Source organism: Ictidomys tridecemlineatus, chromosome 5, assembly GCF_052094955.1.
Source record: "Ictidomys tridecemlineatus isolate mIctTri1 chromosome 5, mIctTri1.hap1, whole genome shotgun sequence".
Lineage (NCBI taxonomy): Eukaryota > Metazoa > Chordata > Mammalia > Rodentia > Sciuridae > Ictidomys > Ictidomys tridecemlineatus.
The window spans coordinates 176310478-176334498 of record NC_135481.1 but is presented as its reverse complement, the minus strand read 5'-3'; the positions used below and the strand labels follow the sequence as shown (position 1 = coordinate 176334498).

Sequence of the window (24021 nt, the reverse complement as noted above, 5' to 3'; positions counted from 1 at the left end):
AGAAATCCACAACTGTATAGAGACCGAAAAAACCAGGACAGAGCAGCCAGGAGAAGAGAAGAGATGAGAACAGGACAGAGGTAGAGGGCAAAGAAATGCAGAGCAATGAGACTTGGTCAGTGGGGGTATGTGTGGACATCACAGCTGACCTTGAGGTCTTGAACCCATTTCCCAGAAGTGGGTGGGGAGGGCAACCCCAAAAGGCTGGAGTCTAGGTCTGAATCCAAACCCGGGCTCTTTCAGGTCATGTGCTTGTGCCCAGCTTCTAGGGAAGGTCACGTGGGATATTCTGTCCCACAAGCTGTTTGTCTGGGTGCTCTGTTAAGTAACTCACCCAAGTGGCCAGTGGCGAGCTGGGGTCAAACCTGGCATGGTGGCAACAGAACTCATGGGCTTAACCATGCAATAGGGTGTGCCCAGCACTGCCATAGCAGGCAGACGACCATGGCCCTCAGCCACTGGGATGGAGGCCCACAGCTGGAGAGGAACTGAGGCTCCCAAGGCCCAGGCCTGGACACCCTGTGCCCCCACCCCGGAAGGCCCTGGGGAGTGGGCCTGATGCTGCCCTCATCCCCCAAAGCAGCACTGAGCTGCTTCCTGGCTGAGCTCCTGTTCTGAAGCCCAGTTTGCATGTCGTTTGCACATTAGTCAGTGCACGTCAGAAGGTACGAACATCTCCCTTTCCGGGAGAGGGCTGCCTGCCGAGCCCCCCTGCCCTCCTCCAGACAGCAAAAATGCCAGCCGGCTAGACGGGAGCTACGCCCTGGCCTCTGACAGCACCCGCCTGCCGCCACCTCCCCCATTCCCTTCTTGAGCCAAATTTAGGCTGCTCTGCTACTGAGAGATGGGGAGAGCAGAGGCAGGAAACGGTGAGGTTGGGGCAGCCCAGCCCTGGCCAGTGCAGGGTGGGGCAGCCCCAGGGGTGCCCCTGTCCCTAAAGCTCGGGGCCCAACCTCCCCTGACCCCTCCTCCCACTGGAATTCTGCTGGGCCCGGGAATGGCTGGGTTCTCAGCTGCAGCCCAGGGTACTGGCTACCCTGGCCATGGGGGAGGAGGGAGGGAGAGAGAAAGAGAGCAAGAAAGAGAGAGGGAGGGAGGAAGGAGGTCATGGCCGGGGCAGTGGGGAAGGGATCAGATAGCCTCCTCCTGCCCCAGACACCCGCTGCCGCCACTGGGACGCAGAGCCGGCTCTGCCTCTCTGCACTTCCTGTCCCTCCTTGGTATGCTCCCCCCACCTTGATTGTGGGGTGGGGGGCAGGGGGCCCAACTGGGCCTAAGGAGACTGAGCTCTCCCCAAAGGCTTTACTAGGCCATCTCCCATAGACCAGCCTCTTGCTTTGGTGGTCTTGGTTTTCCTATCTGGAAAATGGAGAAGTTGGCAGAGAAGACTTACTAGCTGTACCTGTGCTGAGAGCAAGGGTTGCTGGGAGACTGGACAGAAACTAGGGACCTGCTATGGCTTTAGACCTAGAAACCTCTTAGCTTTCTCAGGTAGGGCTAGGAAAAGTGGCTCCTGTTCTAACGAGGCTGGGACAGGACCTGGATGGGCTGAACAGTGGAAAGGACCCCTGGACTTCAACCACCAGGATTCCAGGGGTGGGTTACCAGCCCACTAGCTGGGAGCATGCATCAGACTTCTTGGGTTTGAGTCCCAGCTCTGCACCCTGTACCTTCCTGACTGGACAAGTCGCTTGGGCTTTTTGTGCCTCCATTTCCACCCCCGTAAAGCGGGCCTAATAAATCTCCCGGGGCTGCTGAGAAAGTGAAAAGAGGCAGTGAATAATTGGCACTCAGTAGGTGCCCCCCAACGCCAGCCACCAGTGTGATTGTTTTGTCCCCCCCACCCCAGCGGGCTGGGAGGCCCTCAGCTATAACGGATGTGGACACGATGGGGAGGCGCTGTAGCTCCGTGGTTAAATGGGCATCGGGATGGGGGCTCAAGTCTGCGTGACCCTGGGCAAACCGCCACACCCCGCTGCGCCTTGGGCGGGGAGCAGCAGAGGCGCCTACCGCAGAGGGTCTGTGAGGATTACACGAGATCAGGCTTGGCACAGCGCCTGGCACATAGCGGGCGCTCCCCGAAGGAGAGCTGGCAAGATCGAATGGTACCGCCCCGCACAAAGGACAGGTGGGCAGCGTCCCGGGAGGGCGGAGCAGGGCAGGTGCGCCCGGAGCCGGGGGGCGGGGCTGGGAGGGGGAACGCGAGGGCGGGCAGGCGCGCGCGCAGCAGGTGCGCGTGGGGTGGGCGGGGCCCCGTGCGGGCGGGGTCTCCAGGTGAGCGGGCGCGCTCCAGGAGGCCGGAGACCGGGAGGCGCGTCGCCGCGGTCCACCGCCGCAAAGCGTCCCTGTGTCTTTAACGCCCTCCTCCCTGCGTCCCCCCCCCCCCCGCTTTGTGCGTCCCCCCTAGCCGGGCTGCAGCCGCGGAGCCATCCCCCCTGCACTGACAGCTGGTATCTAATTACTGTGTGAGAATGGAAAGTCAGGCTGTCCCAGCTCCGGGGAGAGGGGATTAACGTCTCCTGCAGAATACACTTCCTCTGGTGGGTTGCCATGGTTACTCTCATTACCTGCCTGCCCGCGAGGAGCCCGCGCGAGTCGCTCCAGCAGGCCCTCCGAATCCGGGCCGGCGCGCGCGCGCGCGAGCGCGCGCTTTCTGCCCCTCCCCGTCGGGGCGCACGCGCGTGCGCCGTGGAGGGAGCGCGAGCTGCCTCACCCCCGCCCCGCCCCCCGCCCGAGCAGCTGTCAGCGGCGCGCGCGGCCCGGCCAGCCCCAGCGCGCGCTGTCAACAGTCATTAACGCGCGGGCCGCGCCCCTCCCCCTCCCCCTCCCCTTCTCCTCCCATAACCCCGCCCGGGTGGGGCCCGCACCTGGGGCCCCTGCTCGTTAGCCACTCGGGCCTCTGTCCTCGGCGGCCCGGAGGGACCCGCCCGCGGGGCCTGTCAGGCTCAGGGCCGCCCCCTTCCGCCTAGGACCTCTTCTTCAGCGGTCTCGACTCCCTGCCCTAGACCCTGACGCCTGGGGGAAAGAGGGTCCCTAGAGTCCCGGAGAGCGTCCCTCTCAGTGGTGGTGACAGCGGTCGCCGAGGGCGGGTGTATTTGTGCATCTTTTGGGTTCCCACAGCCATCCTGTGAGGTGGAAAGCCATTGTGCGCGTGGTGTCAACTCACGGGAGGAAATTGAGGCCCGGCAGGACCCCTTCCTTGCTCGAGGTCAGAGCTGGATTGTCCGCAGGCCTCTGACTTCACCTTTAGAGACCTTCCTGCCGCCACCTGCCCCAGGCCAAATCCCGCAGCTAGGCGCTGGCCGGTCCCATCCGCAAGGGAGGCTGCGGAGTACCGCCTTCCTCCCCGAGCATCCCGATTTGCATTTCCCCAGCTCCTCTCACTCCCGCAGCTCCCCTCATTCCCACGCTCTCCCCAACACACCCTTTTCAGACACCCCAGAGTTAACAAGGAAGGAAGGAAGGGAGAGAGAGAAGAAAAAAAGAAAACTATTTGGAGCCGCTTGAAGGACATGGCATCCCTCAAAGGTAGTGCTGTTGTCTGGGGGCTGACCCCAAGCACCTTTCTCTGTGGCCCAGGGTGAGCATTTCAGTCCCCTTTCGATTTGAAAGAAGATGGAGGTTCAGCGAAGCAGAAAGGAGGTCTTGGAATATGTGAGGCTGTTCCAGATGGCAGGTGCGACTCTGTGGTGGCAGCAGCTCTGCACTAACAGTTGGAGATTGAGCACAAGGGTGGAGAAGAGGCAGGTGCTGCAGCGCCTTGTTTTTGTGTTTATTTATTTATGGGGGAGGGTCTCATCCCTCTGCCCCATCCTGGCCTGCAGAGCTCATTGGAACTGTAGATCATAAAATTCCAGTGTGAATCCTTTTTTTTTTTTTTTTTTAAGAGAGAGGATTTTTTTTAATATTTATTTTTTATTTTTCGGCGGACACAACATCTTTGTATAAGGTGCTGAGGATCCAACCCGGGCCACACGCATGCCAGTCGAGCGCACTACCGCTTGAGCCACATCCCCAGCCCAAGTGTGAATCCTTAATTTGGAATTTTCATTGGTGTGGATTTTGTTGGTTGGTTGGGGTCTTTTTGTTTGTTTTTGTTTTATTTTGATTTGGTTTGGTTTCCAGTCCCTAGTAGATAGGATTCACAACCAAGAGAAATTAAAATACTGTCATTGTTCCATTTAAGCAATACCTTCCTCAATCATCTGATTGCCTTTCACAAATCATGACTGGTTTCTCTAGGGGACTCAAGAGAGAAAATTTCTGGATGAGGCTCTTCATTTCTGCTTTTCTTGTAATTCTATCAGTTTTGAGTGTTTTAAAATTTCCTCTCACCCTCTTTCCTCTCCCTTGGGGCCCCTGTGCAGGGACTGACTCCTCCCCCTTAGGTCTTCTTTCAGCCATGCCTTTGAGTTGGAATGAGACTTTTTAGGAAACTCTCCCCAAACTTTCCAAACCCCAGGCCCAGCTGAATTATTCCATCAGTGTGGTTTTGGGGACAGGAAGAAGAGCCACTTTGCAGAGTCTGGGAGGAGTGGCTGATAATAAGCACAGTCTCTTGGCCTGTAATAGCCACTTTGGGGCTGGCCTGGATGGGATGGAGCACAATCCCAGCTGCCTGTGCAGTCAACCCCCTGAAGTCCTAGGCTCCCAAACAAGTGGCTGCCAAAGGTTTGTTTCCCGTGGGGTGAGCTCTGCCTACAGATTTTGTCCTCTAATGGCCAACCTGTTGCTTTTTATGCCTTGTCAAGAGCTAGATCTGAAATGCACCAAGAGGACATTTCCTTAGGATTTTCTGTGTTTTCTTCCTCTACCACAGAAGGAACCCAGTTGAGAAATGTCCCCTCTAGTTAACCGCCTTTTCTCAACCATGGTCTTATTGTTGCTGGAAGGCATACTCCGCTAATACAGTGATGGTGGTGCGCTAAACGGCACCCCGGTGGCCTAAAATGGTGATCCCACCTTGATAAGTATGTAACTTATTACCAGCAAGTGACTTCAAAGTTCCAAGGGGGATGACAGAACTGTAATCCATTAGCAATTGGACTGCACTCGCCATCAAGGGCAGGGGTCCATTTAATTGGCCTCTGCGGGGAGACAGGCAAGATTCAGTCAGACCTGAGGGATGACTCCCTATATCATCATGAGACCCCAGCGCGAGCCCATCTAATAGCTTGGTGGGACAGGCTGATGCCCCTATTGGTCTGCAGCCTCAGACATGGCAAGCCTTTCACGATGAGCATGCAGATCATTCGAGGAAACTGAGGAAGCCAGAAAAGACCTGTCAAGGGATGACCTTAAGTATTAATTAACTTTGCCAGGGAGAATGTAAAAATCCAGTGTCAGGTTGGGGAGGGCTCCTGCCCTTTCTATCTATAATCCACATTAAGTCTCTGGGCAAATGTCTTGAATTTATACTAATGTTGCCCAATAAGATTCTTTTGTTCCTACTATTAGGAAAATTGGCCTTCACTAGAGATGAAAATTTTAATGTATTAGGCCTGGAAGCACAGAGCATGTCTATATTTAATGAGCCAGCACCAGTTTCTCTACTAGTTACCTCCCTGTCTTAATCAGAGACATTTTAATCTGTTCTCAAATCTCTGGCATCAGAATCATTTGGAAGGCCCATTAAAACCCCAGACTTGGGCATAGTGGCACTTGTCAGTAATTCCAGCTACTCAGGAGTCTGAGGATCCCAAGTTTGAGGCCAACCCAGACAACTTAGACTCTGTCTCAAAATTAAAAATAAAAAGGGCTGGGGTGGGGCTGGGGATGTGGCTCAAGCGGTAGTGCACTCACCTGGCATGCATGCGGCCTGGGTTCGATCCTCAGCACCACATACCAACAAAGATGTTGTATCCGCCGAGAACTAAAAAATAAATATTAAAAAAAAAAATTCTCTCTCCTCTCTCACTCTCTCTTAAAAAAAAAAAAAAAAGGGCTGGGGTGTAGCTAAGTAGTAGAGCACCTTTGAGTCAGTCCCCAGTACCAGGCAGGGCACATGGGGGGGGGCGCGGGGGGGGGGTAGAGACAGAGAATCAGATTTGGTAGGTTTGAGGTAGAGCCTCAAAAATCTGAATTTTTAACAAATCCCTGATGCTTCTTGTCTGGGGCCCATACTTTGAGGACTGCTATTCCAAGTGTTTTGAAATATCAGCAATATTTAAGTAGATATTTGATGATTTCCTCAATGGCTTGCAACTGTCTTTAGTTTAGAACCCAAATTTAAGGGAGTTGCCGGTATCTAAGAAAGTTAATAGCGCCAAGCATTTTTAACACAATTGCCATGTCTGGTTTTATTGGCTGGGACCTGGCTGGCTGTTTGGGGGTTGGATGATTGGAATGGATGGAGTATATGTTACCATGGCAGTGTTCTTCCCCACAGAGGAAGACCCCAGAGGCTGGTCCTGTACAGGTGACTGGTCCTGTACAGGTGACTTGTTTATCATGACTTTCCCAATCATGAAGTGCTCTGGGGTTCCTTTCCATCACTCCTGTTCAGCATTTCCAGGAAGCTGAGATAGTCAGAAGACTCCAGGTCCCTTCTTGATCCAGCCCCATGAGTAAAAGGAACTTCTTTTGTCAATCCAGTGTGTGGTTTGCTTAGAGCAATGGATTAGATGAAGCTAATTTGGGTACAAGGCAGAAGTGAGTTGGCAGGGACATCCCAAGGCTATGGAAGGTGCCTTCAGCTCCCTTAATTAGCAGCTTTTGCCTCGCAGCCCTGTCTGCATTCCCAGGTAGGGAGGCCTGCCTCTCCTGCAGCATTCAGCAGGAAGGTCATTACCTCTGTGGGCGAAGGGCAGGGCAGAGATGGCGGTGCACGTGACTGCTGTCAGAGCCTTTGTTACCATCTTCCCAGGGTTCTTGAAGGCCACACAGATGTCCCGGTGTTCTTCCCTTAGGGTGTTGCACACATGGAGTCCAGGTGGTCACAGCTCGCCAGAGGACGGTTGAAGGTGTGGCTCTGCAGACCTTGTGTGTCTTGAATTATGGTTGCTACAGGCCCTCTTCTTCCCTGTGTATGTCTCTGCCATAGAGCTAGGCAGATTATAGGATCCAAGTTTGAACATCAGGGGAAATAGCAATCAATTTTTAAAGAGGGAGCTACTGAAGAGTTTCTCTTGGATAGTTTTATGGTTGTGTTGGACCAAGTGCAAATCCGAGGCTTATAGGAGTCTGCCTGAGAATGGAGGTGGGAAGTTGGGACAGAGATGGGTTGAACTCTTTGTATGGCAGTGTATTCCACTGTTTCACCTGGGCCAATTAGTTATACTTTGAGTTTAGGAAAGCTTATTCCAAGCTTGTGTGGTAACCTATATATTATTTAATAATTAAATAAATGCATCTCTTCTGATGAATACCCCAGGGGACCCATTTTGTAATCTGGCCAGGTCAGAGAAACAGGAGATGGGAGACGATTCCCAAACACAAAATGTTCAGACTTGGTGGGTCCACAGAGGAGGAGATGGGCAGTCACCAAGTCGGCATGTGCCGAATACCTGACACACATATTACTTGGTCCTTCAAACATCCAACTAGGACTTTTTAGGCCCACATTATACGTAAGAAAACTGAATTTCAATAAATAAAGAAGAAAGATGACCCTCCTAGGTCACAGAGCTGGTTAGAGGGCTCTTCTTTCTCACCTCTCTAAAATGTTCTCTCTTCACTGGGTTGCTTTTTTCCTTCCTTCCTACCAAATTACATCCCCTTCCTTTTCCAGAAACATCTGTATTCTGCCCTGAAACAGTTTTAGGGGCAGGGAAGTGTATTTACTTTAAGTAGCTATACTCATTTTATTTTTGTCTCTGGATTCAGATTATCAAAATGTGAAAACTTCCCCTTGATACTTTTTGAAAAATTAACATTTTTAAATATGAAAGTTTAACAGACATACCCCGAAAAGTAAAAGTTTTAAGTGTTCTGTTTAATGACTTTTTATAAACTGAACACACTTTCACAACTGAATAACCACACCCAGATTAAGAAATAGAAACTCAAGTTATATTTATTCTTTTTTTTTTTTTTTTGGTACCAGGAGATTGAACCCAGGGGTGCTTAACCACTGAGCCATGTCCCCTTTTTATTTTTCATTTTGAGACAGGGTCTCACTAAGTTGCTTTCAGCCTTGCTAAGTTGCTGAGGCAGGCCTCGAACTTGTGATCCTCCTGCCTCAGCCTACAGAGCTGCTGGAATTACACGGTGCACCACTAATATGAACCTCTGGTTGTATTCTAACTGCTGGGTGCAGTGGTGTACACCTAGAATCCTAGCAGCTCTGAAGACTGGGGCAGGAGCATCACAGGTTTCAGATCAGCCTCAGCAATTAGAGAGACCTAAGCAATTTAGTGAGACCCTGTCTCAAAAAGGGCTGGGGATGTGGCTCAGTGGTAAAGGGCCCCTGGGTTTAAATTCTCAGTACATAATATTTGTCCCTTCCGCATTCTGTCATAATAGTATTTGAAGGTGCTAGGCAGTTTCAAGTTGGCTAACCAGCAAGCTTGTCATTGATGGTTTAGGACTTCAGGGGGGTTGAGATAACACCAAGAAAGAGGTAAAAGTAACACCTCATTTTAAAACTGAAAAGTCACAGAATTTTATCTCATCTTGTAAGTGAAGCTCAGAGAAGTTTGCCCAGTTCCAGAGCAAAAGTGACCAGCAGATGGCTTCCCTGCATGCATGCACACATGTACCTACACACATGAACACATGGACACCTGCTATCTGGAAAGTCCCCACTGAAATGGGTTCTGACCAGGAAGGAAGCCATTGCAGGAAGGCCAATACAGGGCTGGTAAGGTCACCACCCAGGGTCACCAGGTAGGGGTGCTGTCTATTATCTCTAGTTTCAGTACCCTGCCCCTGAGATGCCCAGATGCCCTTATTCCCCTCTGCTTTCTGCTCTCAGGTGGGTAGTGGTAAAATGTTACTCTAAAGGGCGCTGGGTAAGACCAAAGCCCACCTGTGGCCAGAATGTGCTGTGAGCGTCATGCACCAGCAGGGCCAGTATTCTACTTGGACTACAAAGTCTGAGGTCCTAGACTATCTCTACCATCTCCCAGCTACTGTCCTGTGGGCAGGATTTGACCCTTGACAACCTCCCAGGGTTGTGACAATGTTCAGCTTTATCATACCTAGGGGAAACTTGGCCAGCTGCAAAGCACTTCTTAATAACAGTGTTTGTGGAACAGCTCCAGTGTGCCAGGCTCTGTGCTAAGTATGCACATGCCTCTCATTTATTCCCCACTGAATCTCCTAGGAAGGGGTCTTTATAGCTGAAGGATAAGGATTAGAGAAGCAAGGTAACTACTCAGATCACACAGCCATTTAAATAATGGGGCAGAGTGTGTTTAAACTATCCTACCCAAGCTGGGTGCAGTGGTGCACGCCTATAATCCCAGCAACTTGGGAGACTAAGGCAGGAGGGTTGTAAGTCCAGCCTCAGCAACTTAGTGAGGCCCTAAGCAACTTAGTGAGATCCTATCTCAAAAATAAATAAATAGGACTGGAGATATGGCTCAGTTGTAAAGCACCCCTGGGTTCAATCCTTGGTACCAAAAATAATGATAATAATAATGAAAAATGAATTACCCTGCCCTTATGCCACTTATAACCAATCACTCACTTAGCAGTTATTGAGCACCTACTGTGTGTCAGACACAGTTGGGGTCTGCCTCTTTCCCCCCAGTCTACTCTGCCTTGTTTTCTCTTGATCTCTGATCTCTGAAGCCTCCTAAGGCCCTCCAAGACTCCTCTTAGGGAGGTGATGGCTGAAAGCTGGTGTCCCTGGGCCGTGTTTATCCCTTGCTCTGTGGATCAGGAGCTGCAACCTCGCAGCACTGGCCTCGCCCAGCACATGCCTCTCTCCTGCAGCCTCACACCTCCACAGGAAGAGGTGGGCAGGGGTGGGCAGGCTGGCCAGCCCAGCAACTGTTTGCTGCAGAGGACCCTGTTTTGATCCTGGCATACTTTGTGGGGCCAGCTGACAGCACTCATGCCAGCCTGATAAGAGGCTGTGGCCCACAGCCACCGTGCTCACAGCCCTGCCACCTCCACGTGGCCCTGTGCCTGTTATTCTGTAGATCTCCACACACAAAGGGCCCGGGTGCTGTGGCTGGCGCTTAGCTATTGGGGGGGGGAGTGTGACAGGCAGTGGTGAAAAGCCTTTCAGAAAGGCCAGGGTGGAGGCAGGAGCCACCCAGGTGATGGGAGCTGGTCCCCTGGGGCCCTAGCACAGGACCGCAGTGAAAGGTTACAGCTAATTGGCAAGCTCCTGATGGGGCTGCATCTATTTAGCACCCCCTCCCCAGAGACTTCCAGGATGGTCTTGGCACAGCGTGTGGTTCGAGAGCTCCCCGCCCTGAGTCCAGCACAATCTGTCTGGAGTCATGAACGTGGAGCCTCTCGGTTTCTCCATTTGTATTTTCGCTGTTGTGGTTCTCTGCCCATTGTTGCTGGTGGAGTTAGCAGCAGTCCCCTTAGCCCCGTCTCTGGCACCCCCTCCCTGAGCCCTCTCCACAGGCTCCCTCCGGTCCCAGATCCTGCCCAGGGAGAGAGGCAGTGGCAGTGCCAGACGGGTTGGGGAGCATCACTACCCTTGCCCCGACCCCTGGCCCAGCCTTAGGGCCCAGCTCTCACCCACCATCAGCCCTGACACTAACGTGGCTTGTCCACCCTGTCGCAGGGGGCAGATGGCCTGTCGGAGCCCGAGGGCATCTCTCTGAAGCGGGTCGCTGTGGTGGAAGATTTCTTTGACATCATCTACTCGATGCATGTGGAGAGCTCCGCGGAGCCAGGCAAAGCCCCCAAGCACGCTGGGCAGAAGAAAACCTACCGTGCGGTGAGATTCCTGCCTCTGCCTCCGCGGGCAGCCCCAGGCCTTGGCAGGAGGCCACGGGCTCCGCACATGTCGGGCGGGGGCGGGGCGGGCAGCTGAGGCGTGATGAAATGGCCTTTGGGGACCCAGGGGGGCACAGGGCAAGGACATGGCAGCCAGAGATGGCTCACAGGGCGAGGGGGCGGGTTCTGTGGTCTGAGCACAAAGGAGAAGCAGGTTGAGGGAGTGAGAGGGAGGGAAGAAGGGACTGGCAGGGAGGGAGCCCTCCTCTTCCTGGCTCCCACTGAGCCTGCCCCTCCAGCCCCAGCCTCCTGAGCCTGCTCTGGGGTGGGGGCTGGCTCACACTGGCGTCTGTCCTGTCTAGGTGTTTTCTACATGGGACTTTATCTGGTCCCCAGTACTGAGAGTTCCCCAGGGGAAGTTGAGGACCTGCTGCCCACTCTCTCAGAGGTCCCAGTTGGATTTGGGGTGGGGAGGCTGAGAGCAAAGGCAAGACACAAAAGCAGACGCATCGCTCCCAGGCCAGCTTTGAGGAAGCAAGAACCCAGGTCCCTGGAGCATTCAGCAAAGTCACTGCTAGCCCTGGCACTCAGTGCCAAGCCTGTGGGCATCATGGAGAAGGTGGTTTATTACTCGGCCTTCTAAGCAGAGCTGACAATGTAGGATGGGAAATATCACAAATAGGGGAGGGCAAGGGGACTGTGGCCAGAGCAGAGGATCAACTCTGCCCTACAGGAGGGGCCTACTGTGTTGGACGCCATCTCCCTCGTGGCCCTCAACAGCTGAGCATGTCACCATGACTCAGGCCCACTACTGAACTCTCGAAACCAAGCACTTTACTCTCCTTCAAGCCTCACGGCAGTCCTGTGATCCAGAGAACTAAGCTCCCACCCAAGGTCGCACAGCACTTGAGTGGCAGTCAGCCAGTGTCCTCACACCCGCCCCATGTCGACCTTCTTGGCTTCTAGAGATGTGCCCTGGGAGGCTGCGCTTCCCCACCGAAGGCAGATGTGAGGCCCCAAATTCTTTGTATAGACAACTTGGATTACTGCAGAAGTGGCCTAAATAAGTCTGTGATTTCCCCATATGGCCTGATTTTTAGAGAATCCAGCAATCTGGTTGTCCTTGTCTTCAGAGGATGGCCTTTGCCCTGGATGGGTATTGAGGACAGACTCCTATGCCAAGGGCCTCAGACAGGCAAGGGGCCTGGCTGAGGAAAGCCGGAGTTGGTCATTATCTCCCCACCCTCCTGCGCTCTCGGTGTGTGCTTCAGGAAGTGATTGGGGAAGGGAATCTGAGGTGTTTCCCAGAGGGCCATAGAAGAAGGGCGGGTGCCCAGGCAGGGGCTGGTTGGGCCCCTTGGCATCGATGAGATCCAGCTCGCTTTCTCAGCACCACATCCATCATTGTTTGGGCACTTAATGCATGTTGGGCTCTGCCCACAGCACTTTGTGCCCACCTGGGTGGCTCCACACACATGAAGGTTGCATGTATAAAGCACATGCAGCCGTTAGCCCCACTTTAAGATGAGGGAAACTGAGGCCCGGAGACTCACCACCAGCCTGAGGTCATTCAGCTGGCCCCAGAGCTCCAGAGCAGTGCACCCCCTGCCCCTCTACCAACCTCTCCTGGCCACTTGCTGTGGACTAGGCAGATGGGCTCCTGGACCTTGTGATTTCCCTGGCTGCTCAATACCCAGCCCCCAGGGTCTGTGGCCTCTGTGCTGTGGAGAGGACAAGGCAGGGCTGGTCCTGTCAGCGCTGTGTCCCTGGCCAAGCGGACATCTAGCCCTTTGCTCTGCTCCTCCTGGCTTCTCGTCCATATGCCCGCCGTGTGCCCCACTTCCCGCTGCCCAGCCTGGAGCTGGCACATGGCTGGCATGGAGCCAGCTGGGCTGCGCACAGAGCTGGAATTTTAGCAGCAGGGCCAAGGCTGAGCTGAGTAGGCCAGGGCCTCCTGCAGCGGGTGTGAGGCCGAGGAGGCTGTCGCACCTCCCTCCTCCCTGTTTGCCTCCTCCCCCTCCCCCTCCCCATCTGTCATCCTTCTTATGCCATCCTCTTTCTTTTGGGGGACAGGGGTGGTGCCTAGATGCTTTTGTCCCCTCTTTTCATCTGTTCCCATTTTCCTCCACCCAAGCCCAGCTCTTCAGCCATGCTCTGCAGACACAAGGACCCCCACCCTGTCCGTGTCTGTGGGAAGAGCCCCTGAGGAAACCCCATGGTAATGGCTGTGGAAAGGCTCGGCTGGTACCACAGGGTTTGTGGTAGGATCTTGGCTAAGAAGTTTTTGGATCTGTCCCCACGTCTTTTGCCAAAGCTAATCCTAGGACTGCCTCATAACGGGCCTTTCAGATTCTCTCAGGCGTGGGGCATCCACAGGGGTCCGAGAACTGGTAGTGAGATGGCAAGACTTGTTCAGGGTGCTAAGTGTGGCCAATTCTTCAGTGGTAAAAAAACTTTCTAGCACCTACCACTGTCTAGCAGTGGATCAGAGAGAACTGGTGGCAAGCCCTAGCCTGGAGGGGTTTGAGCCTAGGGTGCAGCTGTTTATGGTGGTTGGGCCTGTAGGTGGGCACTCCTACTGTGAGCAGAGTCCCACCTTAGCCTCTCCTACAGGGTGACTCCAGATTCCAAGGGTCCCAGGGAGTCTTACAGTGCCAAGTCTGGGGAAGGCGCCAGGTAGTGAACCCTCACAGAAGACTGGTTCTTTTTCTGAGGGCTTTCCTGGTCTCTGCACCTATCTGGGTTGCTTCCTCTTGCTCCCTGAGGGTTCTGGAAAGCCAGATCGGGTTCCAGAGCTCAGATCCAGATCCGGCTGCCAGGCCACTTTGGAGTTGGGGCCAGATGTGGTCAGCAGCTGCTCCAGGCCCACCACGTGCTAATCCACCCACAGGGCAGAAGGAGGATCTTGTAAAGTGGTGCAAATCCCCCCAATTGGCCTCATCTGTCTTTGTCGGCCTCCGAGTTGGGGAGTGAAAACGGGGCCTTGCAAGTCAGCGACTCTGCAAATAGCTCCCGCTCTCCCTGCTAGCGAGTCTCAGTTTTTACCACTAAGAAAAATGGAAAAGGCAAATTCACACATGCATCTCAGCGTCCAGGCAGGGGGCCCTGAGAGCAAGGCATCAGGCAGCCCAGGCCACGGAGGGAAGCCAGCTGGGAACGGGGTCCAGAGCTTCCTCTCCTTCCACGTGGCAGCTCTGTCTCATGCTGTGGGCTTCAGCCTGGGAGTCTATTTCTAGAATAGGGTCTATAGCCCTGAAACCATCTGAAAACCACCATCCTAATGGCAAGGGCCTCTCAGGGATTGTCCTCCTGGTTTCAACTCATCCTGCAATCCTGTGGTCCGGTCAGCCATGCACTCAAAAAGAATGACAGGTCCCATTGCTGGTCCTGGGCAAGGCATGAGGGTGACCAAAAGAGCCCTGCAAGAGGTGGGGCTGGGGGTGTTTTCTACGTGGGTGTTCCCAGCAGCAGAGCTGGGCTGCTTTCTGTGCTTCACCGACTCCTCAACAAGGGAGCGAGGCTGCAGAGGTTCCACTGGGCAGGGCAGCCTCCCTCCCCTTCTCTGGCCCTCAGATAGCCCTGAGGCCTTGTCACCTCTTCTACCCCTCTGTGGGACCAGAGCCCTCCCCAGGGTACACCAACCAGCCCTGTTCCTGCTGGGACCCCTGCCAAGGCCAGGAGAGCTGTGGCCCCGGCTCCCACCCCTAGAGAGGGGATCATTCCTGTGCCCTTGGTGGGACATGTGGCAAGAGGGATCCCTGCCCATCGTGGGCACAGCCCTTGGCAGTGCAACCAGATCATGGTGCCTCCTGAAGCCCTTTAGAAAGGTCTCTGCCCAGGGTGGCTGAGCCAGCAAGCTTCCACGGAGTCCAGACGGACTGCTCCTCTGACACAAGCCCCGCCCTCCCTTCCCAGACAACGACACAAATGTCCCTCCCCACATCCTCCACTCAGCTCTTCTGAGACCTGACCTGGGGTGCCACGTCAGGGGAGTCCAGGGGTCGTTTGTTGACCAGAGTCAGCCGCAGCCTTCCTCCGCCCAGCACACGCCTTCTCCTGGCCGGGTTGCTCCTGCAGCCAGCAGCTCTCGGCAGAGCCAGCCTTTTTGCTGAGCAGGTGCAAGAGGAGGGAGCCTCCAGCCCCCAAGGCTTCCTGCAGTGCCAGGCTGGGAATGAAGACATCCATGTCCTGGCAGGAAAGGCACAGAAAAGGCATCTTGGGGCCCTGACACCCCCGGAGGACTGCCACACCTCTGATTGTGGCTTTCCAGCCACTGGCTCCAGTCAGAGATGCTGGGGTTTGCCCTTGTCCCTGACCTCCAGAGAAAGGCAATCAGACAGGGAATTTGGAAGGGAGATATCTCATCAAGGAGTCTGCCTGCTCCGTGGAGCATCAAATCAGCTGAGAAATAACAATTGTGTCACCAAAATTAACTCGCATTTGCAGCTGGCAGGAGTGGCCCCTGGAACTCCGCAGGCAGCTGAACTGGGTGGGGTCCTCCACGAGGGCTGGCTGTCCGAAGACTGGACATCCCTTCCCTTTTACGTCCCCCTCTCACTGCCCCACCCAACGTCCACCTCCTGGCTATCAAAAGGTGGAGCAGGGCATTGGCGTGTCCCCATGGGAGCAGACTGTGTGCTGTCTACAGTGGAGGCAGGGCGAGCACTGTCCAGAGAGGCACCCACACCCTCCACCAACTTTCCCAGTTGTGCTGCGACAAGGACCAGGAATGCTTGGGGGATGCTGCCCCTTAGTGGAGAGGAGTGGGAGGAACCAGGCTCCAGGAAGCCCGTGTGAAAACCGGCCAGCAGGCAGTCTCCGCCCAGGGAACCCAGGGTTACTGAGGTTGCCCCACAGACAGCCAAATCAGGGCCAGCGGGTTTCCCAAAGCCTAGAGTGAGCCGGGAGGGCTGCCCGCTCTTCCCCACTGCCACCCCGCCTCTTCTCCTGTCTCTCCATCTATTTCTACCTTCCTGTGCATACACCCTTCTCCTGTGTGGGGCCCTGTGATCTGGAGCACTGCCTCTAAAGAGCTGTGTGACTTTGGGTGAGTCAGTTCACCTCTCTAGGCCTTAGTCACCAGGAACAGAAGAGTCTCTGTGAGCCTATCCAGTTTAAAAAATCTGATGCTCTGGCACCAGCCTCGTCCAGCTTTCCCTAAAAAGGTTCTTGACCTGTGAGTTATCACTGGGAAATTGCCAGTAGAACCTTGGGGTCTGTTTATAAGCTCAGAGTCTGTGGATTTATAAGCGGGTCTCAGTTCATCCATCTCTGAGGAGGGGAAAAGGTGCTCCTCTTCCCCTGGAGCTGTGCTCATAGGCTCACTTCTTAGTGGCAGCAATACAGTGTTCCCATAGCAACATTACTCCTTAGAACACAGGCTGAAGACTAGGTGCCTTGTTTTCATAGCTAAGAGTGGAGGGCACTTGGCCCTTTCTCCACAAAGGGACACTTGTCCCTTGCCCCTACCTTTCCTGGCAAGGGCCACAGGACCTGAATCCAAAGCACAATGTTGGTGTCCCAGGGGCCAAGTCGCCCCCATGGACCTGCGTAACATGCAAACTCCTTCCTCCCCAGATTGCAGAGACCTATGCCTTCCTCCCAAGAGAGGCCGTGACGCGCTTCCTGATGAGCTGCACGGAGTGCCAGAAGCGGATGCACTTTAATTCCAACGGCCTGGAACCCAAAGGTAGGGGAGGTACGCGCTTGGGCAGGGCTGTTGGGCAGCAGGCTCTCCCACAGAGGGGCCTGCCCTTTGCTGCACAAGAAAGTGCATATTCTGCCATTGTTCCCATTCCTAGAAGCTAGCATTTATGCAAGGTGCTATCTGGAGAGCCTTGTCTGAACTTTTTTAAATGTTAAGTTTCACTAAAAAGCCAACAACCTATTCTTCCTGCCCTTCAAGGGCCGGGCCAGCCCCTCTCCTCCCAACCAGATTCTAGTTGGAAATGGCACCCTGCCCTATTCGTGTGTGTGTGTGTGTGTGTGTGTGTGTGTGTGTGTGTGTGTGTGTGGTGCTGGAGATCAAACCCAGGGCTGTGCACATGCTAAGCAAGTGTTTCACCCCTGAACCATGTCCTAAGCCCCAGCCCATCCTCCCCCTTTTTAAAAAAATTTTGAGACAGGATCTCACTAAGTTGCTGGGGCAGGCCTTGAACTTGCCATTCTCCTGCCCCAGCCTCCCTAGTGCTGGTTTGCAGGTGTGCGCCACCATGCCCAGCACACCCCTCTTTTTTAGTTATGGGATGAACACAATACCTTAACTTTATTTATTTTTATGTGGTGCTGAGGATCGAACCCAGTGCCTCACACATGCCAGGCAAGTGCTCTACCACTGAGCTACAGCCCCGGACCCTGTCCACTCTTGAAGCTCGATTATTCTGGCCCCCAGATCTCACCCTCGGCTCTTTCTCCAGGCATGCACCACTCGGGTCTGGCCTTCAGCTCTCGGGATGGGAGCACACACTTGATATGTGCGTCTTCTTGCCCTTTGGTGTATGACACCTGTCAGAAACGGTCCCCTCTAGTGTTTGCCCCATCTCTGGGCCCACCCATGTAGTCTCTGGTCTGTGGATCTGAGGGGATTGATGAGAATCTAAAATGAGTACAGTGCTTGTGACCAGCTAAGTTGATCCCTGGACCAGTGCCTGCGCTCACCTGCTTTTCTGCTCAGTGAGGCCAGCATGGAGCCCACTCGAGCAATCCCCATAGACCCTCAAGCTATGCATCCCACAGGGCCAGTTTGCCTACAGTTGACTTTACTTCCATGAGATGGGCCAGCATATTTGGTTGACATGACTGTCACTTTGTCCTGGGAAATGGTGCCCAGGTGGGCTGTTCGTCAGGGTTTGAGGCCCTCCCCAGTGCCCTGCGCCAGCTTCTGGGCATCAGGCCTGAAAATATTGCTGAAGTCTGGGGTTATTTTGTCTAAGGATAGGGACAGAGTGGGGATAATGGGCAAGTATTTATCCAGATCCACAGATGGCAGCCACCAAACCTGGGGTGCGGTAAACATCAACCAGGGCCCAAGACGATGCTCAACATCAGGGCACTGGCATCAGTTGGCATTTTCCCCTTATTGTCATTGTCCCTGAGGCACATGAGCAAATTCTGACCCCAGCTGACTCACCAATCCAGAGGCTTTGCTGTCCTGGAAGCCACGAGGCCATGGCTGCCCAGTCCGGGCACACCAGACAGCTTCTGAAGAACCTCAGAGAGCAGGCCAGTGTGAGAGCAGGCCGCAGGGCCACTGTGTGGGGAGGACTGCAGCTTAGATGCCGTGAGTCCTGGCCAGTGACTTCATTTCTATGAGCCTCAGTTTCTCCTGTGAAATGGGGTCATTAGTGGAGCCCACTGGAGGGCTGATGAGATCAGAGGTGGCCCTGGGCCTGCACAGGGATACTGTAGAAGGCTGGACTCCATGATACATAGGGTGCCTGAATGGTCCTGCTGCCCCTATCTGGCCCTGGTTGAGCGGCTACAGCTGCTGGGCCACTGCCTGGGCCTGCAGATGTGCTGGAGGCCCTCCTTGCCTCACTCCCCACACTGCTGGGGCCTAGACCCGAGGGGCATGTGCCCTGGTGGCAACTGCCTGGATCCTGCTCACCCTTCCCTGTCCCCTCCTTTCCTGTCCTGTTTCCATAGCAGCTGTCAGAGTTGCTAGCCCAGGGGGAGCAAGGCAAGGCCAAGAGGGGCTGTGTGTGGGCTGCCCTGGGTGACTGAAGTTCCCCCGACCCCTCCTCTGCTGGCCCCTGATGGTGTATGTAGGGAGGCATCCCTCCCACCCTCAGCTTCGCACCGAAGGCTGCAAGGCCTCCCAGGGGCTGTGGGCTTCACTCCTCCTCACCTGTGGGCATCCCTGTGGCCTGGAGGGCAGTGCCCAGCCACCAGCTGCTTGTTTTCTCTCCTCATAGGCCGCCACTGTGTTTCCCCACTCCCGAAAAAGAGGGAGAGAGGGAGTGCACACATGGCAAGGAGCTGCCTAGAATATAAACCAGCTCTGAGCTTCTTCCTGGGGCTGGCTTTTGCAGGACAAAAGGCAAGTGCCTGCCCATCCTCAGGACACCTTCCCTTCTTGGTCCCAGGAAGTAGACCTTCCCATAGTAGGGAGAGAAGATGTGGAGGGATGGGAGACAGCATGGCCATGGGAGATTGTGGACTTGGGGTCAAGAAGGCCTGTGGGTAGCCCAGTTCCTGCTGTGTGTCTCCTGGCAGTTAGGGAGCCTCTCTGAGCATCTCCTGCTCAGCAGCCACGATAGTTCTCTTGAGTTTTCAGTCCTGGCTTCACAACTGAGGAACCTAAAGCACAAAGAAATGTCAGGTGAAACCACCCACCTAGTTCCCCCAGGAGAGCAGAGGGAAGAACTTTTCCATCAGCCAAGGATCTTGGATCTGTGAGGGGGCAGGTGGATCAGAGGAGCTAATGACACAGGGCACTGGCGCATAGGGACATGGGGAGCATCAGATTGTCTCCTGCCCATGCTGTGGTTGTGTCACAGTCCCCTACAAAAGGCTGTCAGCATTCTAGTGGCCCCACAGAGAGGCACACGTCAGCCTCCAGCAAGGCAGAGTCACGCCCTTTATAGGGCCATGTCCTGGACAGAGCGGAAGGGAAGAGGGGAGTAACTGGAAGTTGCCTATAGAGAGCTTCACACGCTCAAAGACGCCCCCTGAAGACCCCTGTCACTCATGGCCAGAGGTGCACCATCCTGCCAGCTGGAAGGGTCTCTTCACTTCTCCTGCCCCTGCCAGAGCCTGGAGAGCCTTCTCCAGGCCATGCCAGTCCTCCCTCCCAGGGCAAGCCCCTGTTCCTGACCCAGGAAGGTGGGAGGAAAGGGGTGCAGGGACAGGATGGGAACTTCTGAGGGCTGCTGGGAGATGCCTTGCTTCCTGGCTGCCTATTAAAAAGGAAGGAAACAGAAGCCTCCCTTGCTCAGCGGTTTGTCCCCAGCAGAGTGTGGGGCCTGGACATCCGTGTTCCCTCCCCCAGCGCCAGGAGCATAAACAAAGAGGGCAGCAGCAGATCTGGAGGTCCTGGGATGGGAAATTCCAGGGCCTCCCATCCCTAGGAACCAGCCCCTGACTTGCCAAGGCCGTCCAGGGTGCAGGGAAAGCAGAGGAGACGCAGGTGTGCCCCTAATCTAGCCCCTGCTCTGGGGAAGAGGGACCTCTGGGGGCGCATTTCTTTTCTTTTGGAGGGGGACCAGTATTGAAAGGGGCGCTTGACCACTGAGCCATACCCCCCACCCTATTTTGTATTTTGTTCAGAGACAGGGTCTCACTGAGTTGCTTAGCGCCGTGCAGTTGCTGAGGCTGGCTTTGAACTCACGATCCTCCTGCCTCAGCCTCCTGAGCCATGCCTGGCGCTGGGGGTGCATTTCTGTTTGCCTTGATGTGACAAGATGTTGTAAGGTTGGAGACCCCGAGTGGCAAGGGACAGTAGCACTTACTCTTTCTCGGAGAATGAGCTGCTCACTCAGGTGGAGGCTCCTGAACAACCATGTGGGTTCCCAGGGTAGCTCCTGCCTCACCCCTCCAGGCCCCTCCTTCCTGTCCTCCCCCACCAACGGCCCCACCCCAGCCATTCCTTTGCCCCTGCAGAGACTGTCCTGCCTGAGCCTCCTGCAGCCTCCATGCAGAACTCACAGGGCTCCCAACTGCCAGAAAGCCTTGTCTCCCTATCCTCATTGTGGTGGCCAAGCTCTGACTCCCACTGCCAGCTCCATGTCTCTTTTCCTCATGCTGAATGTCTCCTGCTGACCAAGGTGCTGCCACCCCATAGGACTTACACTTCTAGAAGCACCGCACACCAATACAGGTGATGTCCAAGTATCTGGGTGTTGGTGCTGGAAGTTCCAGCTTCCCCAAGACCAGGCATGGTGCCTTCCTTTCTCTGAGCTCTCCCGGCCCATTTCCTAGCTCCAGACGTGCTTTGGTCCTGTGGAGACTCTGGAAGGGAAGACTACTCCTGCCACTGCCCATGAGTGCCACTAAGTCAAATGACATCTGATTTTATTAATATGATACTTGCTGAAAGTCCTGGTATTTCAGACAGAACATAGGTGACCGTCAGGGAGAGACCACAGCTCTGCAGGGGCCTTTGGCGTGGGTGGCCTTTCACAAGTACCAGGCTGTTAGCAGCTTCTCCCCAGACAGGCTCATCTTGGAGGAAATGAAACAGAAGCTGCAATTCTCTCTGAGGATCCATGATCTGCAAACAGGAACCACAGGTCCCCTGGGGGACACCGTCTCAGTATCATCCCTGGAATGTCTGCCTGACATGTTGCCTTCAACCCAGTCAATTTGGGGGATCCAGGGCATGGTGAGAGGAAGAGGGGCACAAATGCATCCACACCACAGGGCTGCTGAGCACGTGGCCAGCATCTCCCTGCCCCTCAACCGGGAAGGATACTCTTTAAAAAGGGGAGTAGGAGCCAGACTCTTTGGTACATGCCTATAATCCCAGCAGCTCTGGAGGTTGAGGAAGGAGGATCACAAGTTTGAGGCCAGCCTCACAATTTAGCAAGACCATGTCTCAAATTAAAAAGGGCTGGGGGTATAATTCAGTGGATTATTAAAAAAAAAAAAAAATGGAGACTAAGGAGTGGGAGCATTTCAAGTCCATTTCTGAGAAAACTCTACATTTACCTCTTCCCTAAAAGCACAAAAATGAAACCTTCTGTGTAACAGTGTGGCCTTTAAAAAGCAAGACAAAGTTCTGCATTTCTATAAAACTTGATAAAACCTGTCATCCTGCACAGTCACAGCCTCATAAAGGAGCCCGAGTCCTGGGTGGTGTGGGGGACGGGGACTGTCTTGTTGGAGCTGTGTCTGCAGAGCTGCCACCCTGGCCAGGCAGCAGCTGCCCTCATCCTTTGGGTAATTTTGCCCAAGTTTGTAGATATTTTTTTAAAGTTTGTGTGCCATCTTAGTGTTTAATTATACTGTTTTAAAGACATTGATTGTATCCACATTATTGAGCAACCAGCTCACCTACATATCAAAAGTTTTCAAAAATTTTTTTATCATCTTAAACAGAAACTCCATCAGTAACTCTCCATCCCCATCCCCACCCCCCAGGAGCTCTCGTTTTACTTTCTATGGATTTGCTCATTCTAGATAGTTCTTGCAAGTGGAATCATACAGCATTTGACCTTTTGTGTCTGGCTTCTTTCACCAGCATAGAATTTTTATGGCTTCAGGGGCCCTTTCCACTGGGGCGCTGGCTCTGGAGAGGCAGGTGTGGCAAACTGCCCTGAAAAGTCTCTGCATTCTTTGCACTCGGCCTGTCTCTGGGTATGGTGGTGACGGAAGAGGGCAGGCTTTGGCTAGTTGGGAAGTTGTCCTCACCCTTCTCAGATCCCAGCCCATCCACAGGACGGGGGATCTTTTGGTCAAAGACCTCGTGTGAACATAAACCTGTCCCAAAGTCCTTGCAGACAGGAGAAAGCCAAGAGCAGGTTTTTAAGACTATTCCCCGGCAGCTTAACCAGGGATTTCGGGAGTGATCAAATATTTCTACCTTCTGACCCGTGAATTCCATTTCTTGGAACCAGTTCTAAAAAAGGAAAAGATCAGAAATATGGACCACTATTTATGCACAGAGATGTTCCCTGCAGTTCTGTTTATAATAGCCCCAATGGGAAGCAACCTACATATAATCATAAGGGAATAACTTGAGTAAATTATGGTAAAATATGACACAGTTACAAAAATCTTATTTGCAAAGCAAAGCAAGAGTTTTGATGGTGACAAAAATACCTATGACAAAATGTTAAGCAAAAAAAAAAAACACCACTTTTTTAAAAAAGCACTATAATTCTCTGTATGCATTATGATATCAAGAATGTAAAGAAGAAAAATCAAGGGAAAAAATAAACAGAAGCATATGCCAAGCTGCTTGGTGCAATTATGGTTTTAAAAAATGTTTCTTTACATTTTTCTGCACTTTGCAAATTCTCTACAAAAAGAACACGCATTACTCTGATCTCCAGGACACCAAAGCAATATATGGGAAGCGCAGTGCTCCTCTAAGTGCGATTAAAGAGACACCAGGGTTTGGAAGGGCGGTGGGAAGAGGGCACTGGAGGCATGTTTGAGCCCCGTGACCCCATGAGCCATTTGGTACCTGAGGGTGCTTTGGTGGCATGCTATGGGGCCAGGGATGGGGTGGAGCAGTGGCAGGTATTCACCAGGAAGGGAGCTTAGACCAGAGTTGGAGGCTCCAATGCCTTGAAGGGCCTCAGAGGCCCTCATGAGCAGAGGTGTGCCGCTGAGATGCCCTGCCTGAAGGACGTGGCCACCTGCCATGAAGCATGGGACATATGTGTGGCCAAGCCTTCTGTATTTCAAAGAAGCCACAATTTCACATTTTTCTAAACATGTGACGTCTCTTATTAAACACTGGCACCCACTGACAAGCATTTTCAACACCACACAGCCCGTTTCTAAGGGCCAGGTGTGGTGGCCACTGACAGGTGGCCTCTGGCCTGCTCCTTCCCAGAGGTGGCTCCCCAGGGGTGATGAGACCCCAGCACAGACTGAAAGGGGTTTCCTTTTGTTCTCCCTGCCAGAAAATGAACCACCGTCCCCTCTGGTCTCTGGGATCATTGATTACAACATGCCCCTCACTTCCACCTACTTGAAGCAGATGAAGCTGCGGGTGATGAACTCCCAGGAGCAGGTAAGGTGTCTGTCCCCTTCGCCCACCTGGAGGCATCCTGACTTGCCTAGCTGTGGTTGCCTTTCCCAGACAGACTCAGGTCTGCCGTGGGTATAAACACCCTGGAAGTCAAAGAGACCCTTATCTGGTCATCTGGGCCAGGCAGTCAGACAGAAAGGGGAGGAGAGGGCAAGAAAGGGTGCATTCCTCCATGGAGGGTCTGCAGGGTGCTGCTCCAAAAGCTCAGACTTTGCAAAACATTCCCCAAGGTCAGGTGGGGCCAGGGTGGGGAAAGCTTGCCCTGGATCTGGGGTCCTTCTCGCTGTGCTCTGCCCATCACAGAGCTTTTCCCCTAGGAGGTGAGGGGGTGTGGCCCTGGCTGCCTGCCTGTGGCCTCTGTCACTCTCGGGGGCCCAGACAGGCCAGGAGGATGGGCCTTGGAAGGTGGCCCAGGCTAGATAAGGCCCCAGGGTCGCCCAGCTGCCCAAGACTCCCAGCTGTGGTTCACCAAAGGC

The 24021-nt window shown here is 54.0% G+C and overlaps 1 protein-coding gene across 2 annotated transcripts in view; it reads left to right on the top strand.

Moving 5' to 3' along the window:
• The window catches only part of Nol4l (nucleolar protein 4 like), a 113201-nt gene that overhangs the window by 31833 nt on the left and 57347 nt on the right, over positions 1–24021 (top strand). The window contains exons 2-4 of one of the 2 annotated variants that reach the window (XM_078051595.1): positions 10691–10846; positions 16423–16534; positions 23418–23527. In XM_078051595.1, coding sequence (XP_077907721.1) covers positions 10691–10846; positions 16423–16534; positions 23418–23527 — 378 coding nt within the window. Of the gene's footprint in view, positions 1–10690; positions 10847–16422; positions 16544–23417; positions 23528–24021 lie in introns of both variants that reach the window. The other variant, XM_078051594.1, reaches the window with a different exon arrangement.